This window comes from Rhipicephalus microplus, chromosome X, assembly GCF_043290135.1.
Source record: "Rhipicephalus microplus isolate Deutch F79 chromosome X, USDA_Rmic, whole genome shotgun sequence".
Taxonomy (NCBI): Eukaryota; Metazoa; Arthropoda; class Arachnida; order Ixodida; family Ixodidae; genus Rhipicephalus; species Rhipicephalus microplus.
The window spans coordinates 10285744-10303697 of NC_134710.1; the positions used below are offsets into that span (position 1 = coordinate 10285744).

The 17954-nt window shown below is 42.0% G+C and overlaps 1 protein-coding gene across 3 annotated transcripts in view; it reads left to right on the forward strand.

Moving 5' to 3' along the window:
• Tnks (tankyrase) overlaps positions 1-17954 on the forward strand; it is a 246530-nt gene that overhangs the window by 147928 nt on the left and 80648 nt on the right. For all 3 annotated transcript variants that reach the window (XM_037426582.2, XM_075881808.1, XM_075881807.1), the window contains exons 17-18: positions 11236-11345; positions 13157-13279. In XM_037426582.2, the coding sequence (XP_037282479.2) occupies positions 11236-11345; positions 13157-13279 (233 nt within the window). The remainder of the gene's footprint in view (positions 1-11235; positions 11346-13156; positions 13280-17954) is intronic.

Here is a 17954-nt window from a genome sequence, read left to right on the forward strand (position 1 = left end):
CAACGCCCTTGTGTTACCACATGCACCCTTCAAAAGTGTAGTAAAACAATTTTTCTCGAGGTTAGGAATACTTGGGCAAGATATGAATGACTTAACGTGCTGATTTCAATGGCTGATGTGGCAGAAACTTTTTTATTCAGACAGAAAAGTGGGACGTATGTGTCTCACTGTCACACAAAAGCAGTGATCCTACTCCTGCGCCAACTGTGCCAAAGTGCACCAAATCAGATTTACTACACCATTCTGATAATATCAATGGAAATTGCGCCATGCGCCAAAGTCGGATTTGGAAGCGTCTGTCACCGGCAACAGCCACGCCGGTGCGCCGAAACATGTGAACCTTGCTCTCGGGGCCACCAAGGTCGCAATCGCATACCTAGAATTATTCTCCTAAATAAACGGCGATTGTGTGTGCGTCCTAAGTTGGCGGATGTCAGCCGTTCCAGGAATGCTGCTGATAGCTCATTTGAAGAGTTGTGTGGAACGTAATTAAAGTAATTTACACTAAAATAACTGCGCGCGTGCTGTCAGAATGTGTGTCACGTCTACTTCTGGACATCGCGATCTAATTTTCTGTGCGTCACGTCCACAGAACACGCAAACAATGGGTAGGCGTTGATAATTTTCCTTAAATATACTTTATCCATTTGCGTTTGTAATTGCTGTTAAGGTAAAAGCCCCTAAAACACCCTGCCCTTTTGAACTCGAGGTTGCTAAGGTCCGAATTCAAAAATTTCACATGCTTTTTTTAATGTTTTATAAGTAAAAGCATGGCTCCTGATATGAGCAGCCACAATGTGGCTTTAATATGTGCAGCTTTCAGTAATGAAGCCATCGCCAGCGGCTCTTGTGTCAGAAGGCGTGTGAAGCGACTATGTCTTGTTACATGTCCACCTCTTGCTTTTCAGGGTCAATAGTTGACGATTAAATGAAAAAAAAAATTCAATATCACGGCATCGCACTTATTGCTTTGTTTTCAAGAGAGTGTGTGTGTGTGGGGGGGGGGGGGGGTAGGCTGCATCGCTTGAAGGGTGGAGTCGCTGGCGCGTGCTATCTCGAGGTGCAATGAGACTGCTCATAAGCTTTCTGTGCTACTAACCTCTGCTTCATATTTAGATAACTGACTACACGAAAACCGCTTCTGCGACTGGAGTGATCATTTAGGCAGCATTCTTGTTACGCGATATCAGGTCCCAAAAATACAATTTCTTTAGTTTCACTCTCAGCAATGAATGCAATACCAACAAATTGTATTGATATACCAAATAATAAGGCTTGACGTCATCCGTGAGGAGCGCCAGTGGCGGGATTGCCATTGCCAAGGTCCACGCACTCGCAAAAGCTAGCTGCACGCACGGCGTTTAATATCGGTACAGTGACTTGGATGGCTAGAGACCCCCGAAACACCTCTTGCACGCCAATGCACGTACCAATAGAATCAGACTTGTCTAGGGCCCCCAGCCAGCACTCGCAAAAGCTAGCTGCACGCGCGGCGTTTAATATCGGTACAGTGACTTGGATGGCTAGAGACCCCCGAAACACCTCTTGCACGCCAATGCACATACCAATAGAATCAGACTTGTCTAGGGCCCCCAGCCAGCCATTTGGTTTTCTTCAGACCTAGACCGTTTTCTTCAGAAATATGTAAACAGAGATGCTGTAATGATACCAAACATGGTCATACTGTGTGTTAGGTCATACTGTGTGTTTTTAGAGGGTATTATAGGGAGTTTTTGGAGTGTAGACAGAACACCCAAGCCACAAAAAACATTACCGAGGGAAAAAAAAGAATTTTATATATATATATATATATATATGAGATCTAACAGACAGTAATGCCAACGAATGTACAGGGGAAGTTATTAGAACCAATGGAATGTAAATAAGAAGAAAGAAAAGTGGATGAAAAAACAACCAGCCGTGAGCAGGAATCGAACTACGACCTTCAATTGACGCGTTCGACGCTCTAACCACTGAGCTACCACAGCGGTCTTCCCTCCATCCACTTTTTTGGGTTTATATGTGAATTTAGAAGTAGGAGTGACAGTCAGCGCCATCTATAAGCCAAACGACGAGTGTGAAAACACTCTTATGCGCATGTTTGGCGTCACGTAGCACGTGAACTTATTATGAGCGGGCAGCTGATTAATTGTCCCTCTTATACAACCTAAACACACCAAGTCTGCCATCACGAGAGCTTCGTTCAATTAAATAAGGGAAAGAAGTGTATAGCTAAGGGCTCGTTTTTCCGTGTTTTAACACAATGTTAATGAGATCTAACAGACAGTAATGCCAAGGAATGTACAGGGGAAGTTATTAGAACCAATGGAATGTAAATAAGAAGAAAGAAAAGTGGATGAAAAAATAACCAGCCGTGAGCAGGAATCGAACCTACGACCTTCGAATAACGCGTTCGATGCTCTAACCACTGAGCTACCACAGCGGCCTTCCCTCCATCCACTTTTTTGGGTTTATATGTGAATTTAGGAGTAGGAGTGACAGTGAGCGCCATTTATAAGCCAAACAACGAGTGTGAAAACACTCTTATGCGCATGTTTGGCGTCACGTAGCACTTGAACTTATTATGAGCGGGCAGCTGAATAATTGTCCCTCTTATACAACCTAAACACACCAAGTCTGCCATTATGAGAGCCTCGTTCAATGAAATAAGGGAAAGAAGTGTATACCTAAGGGCTCGTTTTTCCGTGTTTTAAAACAATATTAATGAGATCTAACAGACAGTAATGCCAAGGAATGTACAGGGGAAGTTATTAGAACCAATGGAATGTAAATAAAAAGAAAGAAAAGTGGATGAAAAAATAACCAGTTGTGAGCAGGAATCGAACCTACGACCTTCGAATAACGCATTCGATGCTCGAGAAGGTATACACTTCTTTCCCTTATTTCATTGAACGAGGGTCTCGTAATGGCAGACTTGGTGTGTTTAGGTTGTATAAGAGGGACAATTAAGCAGCTGCCCGCTCATAAGTTCACATGCTACGTGACGCCAAACATGTGCATAAGAGTGTTTTCACACTCGTCGTTTGGCTTATAGATGGCGCTGACTGTCACTTCTACTTCTAAATTCACATATAAACCCAAAAAAGTGGATGGAGGGAAGGCCGCTGTGGTAGCTCAGTGGTTAGAGCATCGAACGCGTTATTCGAAGGTTGTAAGTTCGATTCCTGCTCACGGCTGGTTATTTTTTCATCCACTTTTCTTTCTTCTTATTTATATTCCATTGGTTTTAATAACTTCCCCTGTACATTCCTTGGCATTACTGTCTGTTAGATCTCAGTAATATTGTGTTAAAACACGGAAAAACAAGCCCTTAGGTGCACACTTCTTTTCCTTATATATATATATATATATATAAGGAAAAGAAGTGTGCACCTAAGGGCTTGTTTTTCCGTGTTTTAACACAATATTACTGAGATCTAACAGACAGTAATGCCAAGGAATGTACAGGGGAAGTTATTAAAACCAATGGAATATAAATAAGAAGAAAGAAAAGTGGATGAAAAAATAACCAGCCGTGAGCAGGAATCGAACTTACAACCTTAGGTGCACACTTCTTTTCCTTATATATATATATATATATATATATATATATATATATATATAAATCGTGTAGTTTCACCACAGAGAGATGAGTACCGGAGGAGGTTGGCATTATAAGACTAGCTAAATGACTTCATGTTACAGCCAGCACTCTAATCAGTTGTGAAGAAAAAGAACTAGACTTGTGCAAATAGGGAATTTTAAGTTTGAAGCGAAGTCGAAGTAAGTAGTGGTTTTGGTCAAATGACTTCGAATCGAATTCAAAGAGAATATATGATGTGTAAAGAGAAATGGGCATATTTATCATGACCAAACCTGCACAATATTGTTTTTTTTTTCGAACAAGGCCTCCATGCAAGAGCTTTCTTTATTTTTTCCATTTTGAGGAAGTCGGAACAACTTTTAAAAGTAGTAGGATTTGACTTGCGGTAAAAGTCAAGTGATAAACCTGTAAAATGTGTGACATTATTTATTACAGTTAGAGTGTATAAGTTGGCAAAACAAGCTTTTAAGCTTAAAAAATTATCAATTGATTTTTGAATATGTTCATTCAAAGGGACCCTGCAACTGTTTTTCAAGTAGCCATAGAATGGATTCACTAAAGAAGCTTATTGCCTTATGAATTAACTGCCGCAAAAATTTTTAGAATCTGTCCAGTAAGTATGTGCGGAGTTGCAAAGATTTGCCACATGTTGCAATTGCATTCTCTTTTCTCCTCCCGACGAAAGGAAGCAAAGCCGGGAGAGATGGCATAGGGAAAGAAAATACGTCACATGAGCGTCGTGGCCTTGAGCACTTGTTCTCCTTTTGTTTTTCTTTGAATACGCGGCTTTTCAGCGCGATCTCGCATGTATGCGTGGACAATTCGTGGCCCCCCGCGGTGGCCACAGTAACGACCGAGCGCCCCATGCTCAAATTAGCCGATGGCTGGTACAATGACTGTGACGAATGATTTTTGACATTCTGGCGTCATTTGCCGAGGGAACACAGCAATGTTTATCCAACTTTGAGAATTTATTGTGAATACCATGTCATGTGCTGCGCTTTAATATTTAGTGCATGTGATTTTGGTAGCTTCGACTACAAATCGGCAGCGTTAACTGACCATGCCCAAAAAGTGTTGCAGGGCCCTTTAAATTTGAAGTAGGTTTCGCGACAAAGCAGCCCCGCTACGGTGGTCTAGTGGCTAAGGTACTCGGCTGCAGACCCACAGGTCACGGGATCAAATCCCGGCTGTGGCGGCTGCATTTCCGATGGAGGCGGAAATGTTGTAGGCCCGTGTACTCAGATTTGGGTGCACGTTAAAGAACCCCAGGTGGTCAAAATTTCCGGAGCCCTCCACTACGCGTCTCTCATAATCAAATTGTGGTTTTGGGACGTTAATTAAATCCCACAAATCAATCAATCAATCGCGACAAAGCAAATTTTCTCCGATTAGGTACTTTTACAGCTTAGCACCGCTATACTGTAGTGAAACCACCTTTACTGGCAGTTACATGCGGTCTAGTATACCCTTATTCGTTCAATTCGAATACTTCGAGATATTCGATAATTTAAATTCGAATCAAAGTGAATTCTAATATTTCAATATTTTCACAAGCCTAAAGAGAACCTTTCTTTATCCTTGAAGTCATCTTGAGAAAATTCAGTTGGGACTGTGTGAGCCTCTACAATTTTCCGTCACACCGTTTTTCTACCATATCTGGCGATAGCCACATGTAGGTGTATTTAGAATGGTATTTCATGAAGTACAATTTTATGCAACCAGTGTTTTGTTTATTTGCTACAAAAATAATCACTGGACAAGTGTTTCTAAAATGCTCAACAGTATGACACCATTACTCTACCATCATAAACTGAAATAAGGAGCGATTCTAAGATTATTGGCTCCATGAGGTTCGCAAAGAATCCAAATATTTCAAGCTCTTCACAAGAGACCCAGAATATTCATGTCCTGTAATGTAAATGCAACTTGCTTCTCCTCCGGAATGTGAAGTTAGCTGCTCCAGGTTGCTCCAAAATAAAAAAATTCGCCGCTTGAAAGCGCTCTAAATGGAAAATTTTGCTGATCCAATGTGCTACAAAATGAAAATTTTTCTAATAGGAAGACCTCGGCAGCATCACTTCAAAGGTTTAACTAGGGAGTTCAACATCTTGTAGCATGGTGCTTTGACAAAAAAAAAAAAAAAGTTTCATGCAGAGAACTTTACCAAAACCACTCAGGGCAAACCTGGATGATGATGATGACGATGATGATGATGATGATGATGATGAATAAACTTTATTTTCATATCCGGCATGTTTGTAGTCCGGGCTATACCGCACAAGGAGGTACTGGGAGACTTTGTCTCGATACAGCCTCTCTGGCCTGCTGGATAGCCCATTTTTGGTCTTGAATCTCCGAACTGAGGAGCACAAGCCGCCACTGCTCCCGGAGAATCTCAGGAGAACTTGTTGATAAGTTGGGGCATTCCCATAATATATGTTTGTAAGACGGCTTTTCTGTTACGCATAGCTTACATTTATTGTCCGGGTATAAGTGTGGGTAGCTCCTGTGGAGGTGCACAGGGTTCGGGTAGCAGTTTGTCTAGCTGTCGGTATTCCGATGCTTCTTGCCTGTTAAGACTCGGATGAGGTGCGGGAAAGACGCGCCTTGCTTCTCTGTAGTGTTGCATGTATTCTGTGTATCTTGTAAATCGGTTTTTGTGTGGTACGTCGGCGGCGCCAGAGATGATCACCGAGTGGTGGGGTCAGGTTGCGCGGCGGGATAATTCTCGCGACAACTCATGAGCCAGCTCGTTAGGATTGGGTGTATCAGTTTCTGTGTGCGCCGGGAACCATACGAGGTATTTGGGTTCATCAACTTTGTGTAGTTCTTGGTTATCAAAGAGGATTCTGAGGGCTTGCTGTGAAATCCGTCCTTGCGTAAAATTTCTGATTGCTATTTGCGAATCGCTCAGTATGAATGAGTGTTTGTTGGAGGTGATAGCCAAGGCTATGGCTATCTCCTCGGCCTCCTCTATATTGTTTGTTATGACAGAGCACGCATTAATACAAATGCAGGACGTGTCAATCACGACATCAGTGTGAGCTTTTCGTTCAAGGTATGGGCTAGCATCTACAAAAAGAGAGTTACTGTTCGTGCCGTGTGCTTTGAGCAGTGCTTTTGCTCGGTGTTTTCTGCGGTCTGTGTTGATAATGGGGTTCATGTTTTTCGGTATCGGGTTAGAGATGATCTTAGCACTGATTGTATTAGGGATGTCATGTTTGACACCATGTTGTGCATGGTACACGATTCCTAATCTACTCATTATATTTCTTCCCGTTTTTGTTTTAGTGAGCCTTTCAAGCTGGTATATCCGCTGAGCTTCTATAATCTCTTCAAGCATATTGTGTAGTCCTAGCTGAAGAAAAAGGTCTGTGCTAGCATACTCAGGTATTCCTATCGCTTGTTTGTAGACCTTCCGGATGAGTGCATTTATTTTGTTAGTTTCAGCTTTTTGCCAGTTGTGGTATTCTGCTACATAGGTTATGTGACTTATGACGAAGACCTGGATTAGACGAATTACGTGGGCTTCTTTCATACCTCGGTGTTCATTCGTGACCCTGCGAATCAGTCTCATTGCATTCGTGACTTAGGCGTTTAGTCTGCGTATAGTCTCGCCGTTGGCATCGTTAGCCTCGATGACTAATGCCAGTACCCGTATTTTTGGAACTGTCGGTATAGCTGTGCCCTCCTGTGTATGAATCTCAATTTCCTCATATTGCCGCTTGTTTTCCTCTGACTTGGGTGGTCTGCCTCTGATTGCTGGCCTGTAGAGAAGAAGGTCTGATTTCTCCGGCGAGCATGTGAGTCCTGTGCCTTCCAAGTATTGCTCAACTGTTCCTATTGCTTCTTGGAGTCTCTGTTCTATGTAGCCGTCGCTGCCATCACTCACCCATATTGCGATGTCATCTGCGTAGATAGAGCGATATATTCCCGGGATTTTATTTAACTCTTTTGGTAGTCCAATCATGATTAGATTAAAGAGCATTGGCGATATTATGGAGCCCTGCGGAGTGTCTCTGCAGCCCAATTCTTGGAGATCAGATGTAAGGCTTCCTAAGCTGTGCCTTGTTTTCCTGTTGGTCAAGAAGTTTTTGACGTAACTATAGGCCCGCTCACCCATGTTTAAGCTCGATATGTGACTGAGAATTGTTTCGTGAGCTGCATTGTCAAATGCTTTCTTGAGATCCAGACCGAGTATGGCTCGTGTGGATCTTGTGGGGTAGTCTATGATTTGGTGTTTCATTTGTAGCATGGCGTCTTGTGTGGCTAGGTGACGACAGAAGCCTATCATCGTGTGTGGGTAGTATTCACCATCCTCAATATAATTGTTGGCTCTATTTAGAAATGCATGTTCCATTACTTTTGCTGCGCATGACGTTAATGAAATGGGTCGGAGCTTTGCTCTGTTGATTGGCTTTCCAGGTTTTGGTATAAGGATTGTTCTAGCCTCTTTCCATGCGTCGGGTATTGCCCCTTCTGTCCAACATTTGTTTATATATCCAGTTAAAAATTCTATGGATTCATTGTCCAGGTTACATAATGCTCGGTTGGTGACTCCATCGGGTCCCGGTGCTGATTTTACATTTAATTTGTGGAGCACCGCTCTAACCTCTGCTACCTCAAAGTTTTTGTCCATGTTGTGGTTGGCTTCGTCTGTATAGTTTTTATGTTGCAGTGGCGGCGATTTGGGCATGTAGATGTTTTGTAGATCTGTCATTAGCTGTTCCTCGTTTCCTTCGTATTCGCGTGTGAGATGACGGATAGTGTGTCTCTGTTCAGTTTTAGTATTGGTGGGATCTGAAAGAAACCTTAGCAACTTCCACGCTTGTGATGTTCCAATATGGGTGCCCATGTCCTTACATATCTCCACCCATTGTTGCTCACAAAGCTGCTTGCAGTGACTTTCAATGCCTTTGTTGAGCTGTGCTATCTTTTTGCTGATTGTTCTGTTGTGCCTTTGCCTCTGCCATTTGTGTTGTAACGCTTCTTTAGTTCGCCACAGGTGCATTAATCTGTTATCGATGCGCTCAACTGGGATATCTGTTTCTACTTCCTGTGTGGCTTTCCTGACGGTGTCTATTATGCTCTCGTATCATTGCTGGATATCGTCAGGATCTTCGGTAATGGTTTTTCTGATCTCCCGAAATTTATCCCAGTCAACTAGACGTCTCGTGTTACACATGGTCGTAATCCTGCCGCTATCGGTGAATGGTACGTGTGTTTCGAGTATGCGATGGTCACTTCCTAAATCATCGAATGTGTTGTGCCATATAGCCCCTGGGGCATTCTTCGTTATTGAAAGATCCGGTGTTGTGTCTCGCTGGGTGCTTGTACCTATGCGTGTGTGTGCATGCTGGTCTGTTATCAGAGTAAGCTGTTCATCTTGTATGCTCCCCTGCTATGATGAGCGGGGCGCTGCCAGCTAATATCACGGCCTGCCTAAATAGAGAGTGAAATTGCTGTCTGTGATTTGATGGACTGCTATATACGTTAAGAATAAATGTGCTGCTCCCTTTTGTTTTCCTAGATAGAAGTTTTGTCATTATATGGTTGTATCCACCTTCTAGATTATGGATTCTGACCGTAATCTCTCTCCTTACTAGTGTAGTGAGAGCTTTATTTCCCTCTTCACGCTCGGGACTTACTGCCTGGTATTCCGGTAGTGTGGCGAGGCCATGCGTTTCTTGAAGTAAAATAACATCTGGCTTATTACCTTTCGGATGTACTGCTGGATGACAGATTTCTTGCTAACCTGGAAAACTAGGGAATTTCGAAATGTGAACTTGGTAGACACCATGGTAAATTTGACAAGTTCTTTCCAATCAATGGATTGGGTCCAATGGAATCAAATCATAGCCGCCTAGGTCCGTTGATTTGTCACCCTTGGACTTTTTTCTCAGGTGATATGCTAAAAAGGAAGTTTTCAAGTCGGAACCAGCCACCTCCAAGGATATTAAGCTACGTGTGAGAATGTCTCTCGACAAGACATAAGTTTTCATCTAATGCCATTTCCATGAAAGAATGCCTTTCTTTGGGCATTGCAATAAATGGAAAGAAATTGGAACACGTGAAAATTTTGTGTTGTTTCAAGTAATATTACTTGCTCTGCCTCGGTGTTTAGTGGCTAAGGTACTTGGCTGCTGACTCACAGGTTGTGGGATTGAATCCCGGTTGTGGCAGCTTTATTTTCGATGGAAGCAAAAATGTTGTAGGTCCGTGTGTTCAGATTTGGGTGACGTTGAGAACCCCAGCTGGTCAAAATTTCCGGAGCCCTCCACTAGGGCGTCTCTCATAATCATGTGGTGGTTTTGGGATGTTAAACCCCACATATCAATCAATCAATCAAGCATTGCTTTTGGAGAATCTCTTATAGGCTTGCAACCAAATGGAACATTGAAATAAACATTTTTTATTCATTGATTATTGTTGCTTGACTCAAAATTGCTAAACATGGTATGAAGTCAAGATTTTCAGATCCTTGGCCCACACTGCTGCTGATAAGAAACAGCGTTGCACTACAATGCGAAATAGTTGTTAGTTATGGATCCCTCATTTACTTCAACGGTCTAGCTGATAACATGTAAGAATGACTTTTTAGAGTGGCATGTCATGATACCAGCATTGTTAAACAAAACTCTTCACTGTCACAGAAGCGTGGTTTTTTTTTTTTTTCATGAACCTACCAAGGTCGTTATGGCGCTCGGCTGGCGACTCAAAGGTTTTGGGATCGAATTCTTGCCTTCGTGGCTGCATTTTCATAGAGGCTGAATGCTAAAGGCCCACATACTTTAGGTGCACGTTAAAGAACACCGGGTAGTCCAAATTTACGGAGCCCTCCACTATGGGTTTCCTCACTATCATATCATGGTTTATACACATGAAACCCCAGCAATTAATGTATTATTAATTTCTCATGAAGCTAGGATAATGTGAATTGAAAGTAATGGATTGCTTCTAGGGGTATCGGCACCAGCTGAGTGCCAGGCCAGTGACCAACAGCATATTAAAATCAATAGCTGCATTGCTGTTGATAGCTAGCCTCTGCTTTCCGCCCGGCGAGTTATAAAAACATTCCCATGCTGAGTTTTAAGGTTTTCTAGCTAAGGAAAATGGCACAAAGTTTGCCGCTGCAGTTGTAATAAGTCGCCAGTGGACGTTGTGCTTGTTCAAGTCTTGCACGACTCCTAATGCACAGCTTAGTCTCTGAGCGGAAAAAAACGTAAATTCTCTTTGCGCGGCATGTCAGTAGCTTTTTCTTTTTTTTTAACTGATATAACATAGCATTCTCTGAAGCTGCAAACAATAACCACCAAACTTTGCTAAGTAGTGAATAAAAAAATTAACCAACTAACTAATTAGAATGCCCTTGATACTTCCTGCAATCTGCCACTGCTAACAGGTTTTTTCTGAAAAGTTTTTTTTTTTTTCTTGAAGAGCTTATCTTCAAGAATGTCTGAAAGTTCGCTGAAACACCCTCTGTAACTGCCTCTTAGAAGGACCACACTCAACACTAAAGTCAAAGGAAGTGCAGGTCTTACATACATGAGTAGATGGTGAATGTAACATTCAAGGTGTCGTTTAATACTCGCCTAGCGGTTTTATAGATGTGTGTTTTGTTCCTGCAGCTGGATACAACAACCTAGAAGTTGCCGAGCTGCTGCTTGAAAATGGTGCAGATGTCAATGCACAAGACAAGGGTGGCCTCATCCCACTTCATAATGCATCATCATATGGGGTATGTGCCCAGCTAGCTTTGTGTGGTTGAATGAACAAGCATGGCTAAGAAATGGGTGATCTTGGGTAGTTGTAGGTTTTGAATAAAGTGTGCTGAGATTCTTCCGTGGAAGCAGTGTGCAGACCTGGCAGAAAGAAAGGACACAAGCGCTGGTGGACATCTTAGTTTTGGTTGATTGAAACAGGGAAATGATGTGTGTGTCCGCCTCTTGTCAAGACTTCATTTAGGCCGACAAGTACACTGTCAAGGGGAGCAATTGAAGGCTCACTAACACAGTCTTGTCAGCTGTAGATTTCGTGCTTTATTTCATTTGGAAAATTACATTAGGAGAGTTGTTTGTCAGTGCTCGTTTTTTTTCCTCCCGTTCCATCTCTGCACTGTTCCTCTCAAAGTAACATGTCAAGGGGGGAGGGGGGTCAAAAGTTCCCAGACCACGCTGCCATAGGAATACATGGGATAGTGGCTTTGAAACTTTTGCCCCCTGTACCGATTGGCTCTTCAAGATACCTTTCATTCATAGTTAGTCCGGTGAGGCTGGTAGGAAGGCCTGCCTTGAAGTGGCTGTGTTAACATCTACATTGAACTATTTAAATTATTTGGGAAATTAATTGAATATTAGATCTTGCAAGATTTTAAATGACACACTTTTGATACTATTTATTATTTGTGAGATCACGTATGTTTATTGAATTTAAAGGACCCCTGAAACACTTTTAAGATATTACAGCATTCTATGTGAGAGCTCTCTTTTACTTGGACCGCTTTATCTGCTTTGCATGCCAGTGACATTTTGCTTCAAGTGTTATCACCTCACTAGTGACATTGACATTTTAGTATCACGTGCTGAAATGGCACTTCTGCTACTAAGGATTAATCTACATGCATATTTTACCTGGTTATTTCAATAAACCTACATAATGTAAATGAAGCAAAACGGACTGGCGAGCAAGTTGGCACTGATTCATAATGGTGTAAAAGTAGCGCAAGGAGACGAATACAACAACCTGAAGACCACAAGTGCTAGTGGTGTTTGCTTTCTTGTCTTCGTCTTCTCGTGCTACTTTTATGCCATTATGAAACCAACATAGTACCTTGCAGGGGATCTCGCTAGGTGAGAAAAAAGATGGTGTTTGTTTCGGTTGCGTGATAACAGAGATCTCTCTGCATTGTCAAACCCTATAGAAACTCTCCTGACTCTTGTAAAGTACAGTATAAATTACTAGCAAAAGTGCTTGGAAGAGACAAATTTTCTACTAATGGAGTTTTTTTTGTAAGGGCATTGCTACGTTAAGTTTGATGAGCTTACATATTTGATTAGGGTTGCTCACAATTATAAACTGCACTACTACACTGAACATAATAAAATTTTAATTAATAGGCTTTTGTTGAATAATATCCAGTATTAAAAGCATCATTCTTGGTGGGAGATGACTGCAATGATAGCTATCATCTCGTAACAAAGGTTGCACATTTGTTATTCAGGAATCATGGTTTACTACTATGACTAAAATAGCTTTTTTTTCTTTATGGTGTCCCTTTAATGTGAGTATGGATTAGTGACATAATTTGTCATTTAGCCCTAATACTGCCTGCCAAGTAGAATGCAAAGGGCAAGGTGAAATATTTGTGCTTTGTTGGATAGCCAGTTGAAAAGTCAAGTGAAAGTGCACCACATTTTCCACATTGCTTAGAACTCTCACCACTGCTTCTAATAAGTGCTTTTTGTTATTTCCTTTATTGTTACATTGTGGACATGGAATTTGTTTGTGTTGAAACTCATCTGAGCCTTCTTTTTTACCTCCCCTCTTTAGCATTTGGACATAGCAGCCTTGTTAATTAAGTACAATACGGTTGTGAATGCCACTGACCGGTGGGGCTTTACACCACTGCACGAGGCAGCACAAAAAGGTCGGACACAGCTCTGTGCATTGTTGGTAAGTTGCATACTTCGCAGTGGGTGATTGCCATGTAGTTATTTAATATTTGTGCAATGTGCAGTGATCCCATTCTTGCACCAGCTGCGCCAAAGTGCGCCAAATGAGATTTACTGTGCCATAGTGATAATATCAACGGAAATTGTGCCAAAATGTGTCAAAGTTGGATTTGGGGTGGTCTATCACTAGCAATAGCCACAACGGCGTGTCAATACATGTGCACCTTGTTCTCCGGGCCACCAAAGTCACAATCACGTGCCTATTTTATCACGCTGAATAAACTGCGGTCGCTCGTGCGTCCTAAAATTCACAAAGATATGTTTGGTGCCGACGCAACTCTGTTGTGCAAGTCTGCTTAACGGTAAAACGTGCTCTCCGCAGGGGCTCCTGTTCAATTGATAGCGTGAAGTTGTGGCGGCGATTCATATGTGGACGTCGTCTGTTCTAGGAATGCTGCTGATAGCTCGTTTGAAGAGTTGCACGGCATGTAATAAAGCAGTTTTCTCTAAGAACTGCACGCGTACCGCCAGAATGTTTGTTAGTCTTTGTCTGGACATCGTGATCTAATTTTTCGTGCTTCGCGTCCGCAGAAGAACAAGTAAATGTTGGGAAAGCGTTGACACTTTTCCTCTAATATACTTTATCTATGGATCATTATATAGAAGAGCTGTTTCGTAATTCCTTCCACCAACACGTACATCCGCGTTTATAATTGATGTGGTGCTAAAAACCCCCTAAAAGACCCTGCCCTTTGGAACTTGAGGTTGCTAGGGTCCAAATTTAAAACTCTCATGTGCTTCCTTTTAAATATCATCTCATGTATAAAAGCATGCGTCCTGGTCGGAGCAGCTGCAGTTCGGTTTCAATACACGCAACTATAGAGAGGCCATCACTGGTGGCTCTGGTACCTCAGAAGGTCTGTGAAGTGGCCGCGCCTTGTTACACGTACGCCTCTGGCTTTCCAGGGTCAATAGCCGACGAAAAAAAAAAAAAAAAAAACCATCATGACATCTCCTTCGTGTTTAGATAACTGACAGCACGAAAGCTTCAGCATCTAGAGTGATTATTGATCCTTTAGCCAGCGTTCTTTTGAGTTACGTGATATCGGCAATATAAGATGTAAAAGATACAATTTCCTAGTTTCACTTACGCTCTTAGCAATGAGTGCGATACCAATAAATTGTATTGTTATACCAAATAATAAAACTTGACATCATCCGTGAGAAGCACTAGTGGCAGGGTTGCAATTTCTAAGGTCCGTACTTTTGCAAAAACTTGCTGCACTCACGGTGTTTGATATCTGCGACTTGGGTGACTAGAGACCCCCGGAACATCTCTTGCATGTTGATGCATGTACATATAGAATCAGATTTGCTTAGAACGCCTAGCCGGCTGCGCCAGTTGGCGTTTTCTTCAATAATATGTAGAGAGATGCCGTAATGCTACTAAACATGGTCGTACTGCGTGTTAGACCCTTGTGCTGTAATGTAAGCATCAATGGTAGCTTGTAGCTAACGTGAGATGGAAGCTGTGACCAACAACAGTGTCGACAGGCACGTGCTCTGCTGCTCTAGACCAGTGTGATTCTAGCTATGCAGCATGAACGGCATGTACGAATGGTCCTCCGAAATGGCGCAATGATGGTATGGCCACCTTGCGATCAAGGCTCAGTGCATACCTTTATATGGCCGCTCTTGAAAGCGAAGCACTTTTTGCACATCCTGTTCGCGTTGAGAGTACAAGGTAGAAGAGAATACCAGTCGTAATAAGCGTGCGCCAGTGATCACACCCTTAAAGTCAAAGCTCGTAACCCCCTCCTCCCCTCGCGTTCTTAGCTCGATCCTTCCTGTGCCTTGGACACGGGCGGTGCGTTCCTGTCTGCTTGAGTAACAATCGATGGGAGGCCTGGAACGTGGGGTGATGTTATCACATCTGCCCTCTGTGCAAAGGAGATCGGTCTGCTCTTCTAACCTCTGCATTAGCGCGTTTGTCGCTTCCGCTCGCACATTTTTGCCTGCGTGTAAAATACGATGCGCTGGGGCATGTTATCGATTGGTACATTACGCAAAACATGATGGCCAGTGGCGTAGCCAGGGTGGGGGGGGGCACATTGGGAATGTGTCCCCCCCTCCCCACCTCCGAATTTTTTTCACTATAGCATATAAAGTGCAAAATGACCTTTTTGCTTGCGCCCCCCTTCAGATCAATGTGCAACCCCTCCAATTTTTCAACATTTTTTGGCTACACCCCTGGCAATGGCAAAAACCAGTCGAGAATGTCCAAATAATTGCTGTCCCATTAAAAACAAAATAGATCTTGCCTTCACATTGGTGTGCATAAGTTGTCCTGTGTAATTTTTTTCAAGGAACTGCTTTCTAGAGAACACAATAAGGGGTTTTTGGAGTATAGACAGAATGCCCTAGTTACATATAATATTGCTGCAAAAAGAAAATGAAGTTTGTTAAATTGGGTAGTTTCAGCACAGAGATGAGTGCTGGAGGAGGTTGGCTTTCTGAGACTAGCTGAACGACGTCATATTACGCCCAGCAGTCTAATCAGTCATGAAGGAAACAAACCTTTTTTTTTATCCTTGAAGTCATCTTAGGGAAATGCACTTTTGACTGTTAGAGCCTCTAGCGTGTTATGTCACAGTGTTTGTCTACCATATCTGCTGATAACCACTTAGGTATATTTATATTGTTATTTCATGAAGAACAGTTTTACTGAACCAGAGTTCTGTTTATTTGCTACGGAAATAATCACCGAACAAGTTTTTTCAGAATGTTCCACAGTATTATGTCATTATTTTTGCATCATCAATTGAAATAGGGAGGGCTTCTAAGATGATTGGCTCCATGAAATTTGCAGTGAATCCAAATATTTCTAGCTCTTCACAAGAGCCTCAGAATAATTTTTCTTGTCCTTGAATGTAAATGTAACGTGCTTCTCCTCCAGGATTTGAAGTTAGCTGCTCCAGATTGCTCCAAAATGGAAAATTTTGCTGCTCCAGATTTCTACAAAGTAAAAAATTTTACTGCTCTAAAGTGCTCCAAATGAAAAATTTTGTTGCTCCAAAGTGCTCAAAAATGAAAATTTTGCTGCTCCTAAAATTGCTCCAAATTGGAAGACTGGTGGCATCACTGGATGGTGCCATTGAGGTGCTCGTAGTGCATTGGTGTTGCTATGAAAACTAAGTCGCATTTTTTACTCAGCAGTATGGGGAAGTTCTTATTGCAATAGCAGTTCTAAGAGTGCTTGAAACCAGTTTTTGTGGAAAGTCAGGATAATGCAGAATGCTCTTGGTGCGATGTATAAGCAGACAAGGGTGCTTTGCCTTTCCATTCGCCCAGTAAGGGTGGTGTTCAGGTGGACACGTGTTTTCTCCCCTTGCCAGCTCTCTCGGCTTGAACTGTTCATGCTCTGAGGGAAGATTTGTCCCTAGCAAACACAAGTGACTGACAAGTCGCAGGGACAGTGCAGGCAAACCACACATCTTGTTCTTTCCGTCAATTTCGTAAATTCATTGCGATGCAAACAAACTACTCCCTGCATTTAATGAACCATTGTGTTTACATCAAAGAAAGAAAAGTCCCAAAAATACCCATAATTGACCCTTTACTGTCGGGTGCCACGAATTCGCAACCAACTGAAAAACTTGAAGCAAACAAGTCACGAAATGCTTTTAATTTCGGTTGTCAAGCCTTTAATTCTGGCTGTCAAGTACTTCTGGGGAATGTAGCTTGTGACATCAAAAATCTAGCGCTATCTTCTTTAAGGTATTTTATGCTAGAACCAATTGTTTTGTAGCTGATGGCGGTGAGCGCGAAGCGTGTGCAACAACTCTGACTGCTTTGTTTTTTCTTGCCTGCGTGACGTGTGTTCGGTCTTCAATAATTTTATTTGGTGTGTTTAGAGATGGCACATGACATGTTACATAGTTCTAACATACGCTTTTTGTGGCTAGGTCCTTGCTTCTGTGGTATGTGGAAAATTTGCAACGTACATAAAACTATGCATTTAAGATGCCTTTTAAATAATTTAACTGTGGATTCATTTAAAGGTTACACTTTAAAGCTGCAAATAAAAACATTTTTTAATTTGTTCGGCAGTTTCATAATTCAGGCATTAAAGGGTCAAGGTCAAATGTGGCATGCAATGTAACAAATTGATCATTCTCACTACTGGATCATCCTCACTATTAAGCAAGAAAATGAGATGTTGCTTGCAAAGTATTGTATTTTACATGGTTCCACAAGGGTGAAAATGGGTGTGCAATGATGGTGGCATACAGTTTTAAACTTGAAAAACACCCACCGATAAATATGAATTGTCTTTGAGTACTTCAAAGATGGTTCAAATGATTCTCAAAAACGAATAGCATAAGTTTACTTTACACTGCTTTGTATGCAAAAAAAAAATTTCAAATAGTAATTACAAAATATCAGCAATTTGGCCTGAGCAGCTGCGTGATCTGACCACCATTGTTTTTTTTTTGCACACCAGCTGTTTCTTTAGTACAAGGATAATGTTGATATCTGCTGCTCACTCCATGACTATGGATAAAAGACATTTTGAGCAAGAAAGGTGTGAGTTGTCAATGACAAGCAGTTTATGTGTCGTTTGCCTAAACAGTTATGTGCACTAATGTGGATGCAGGTAGCGAAAAGGATTAATA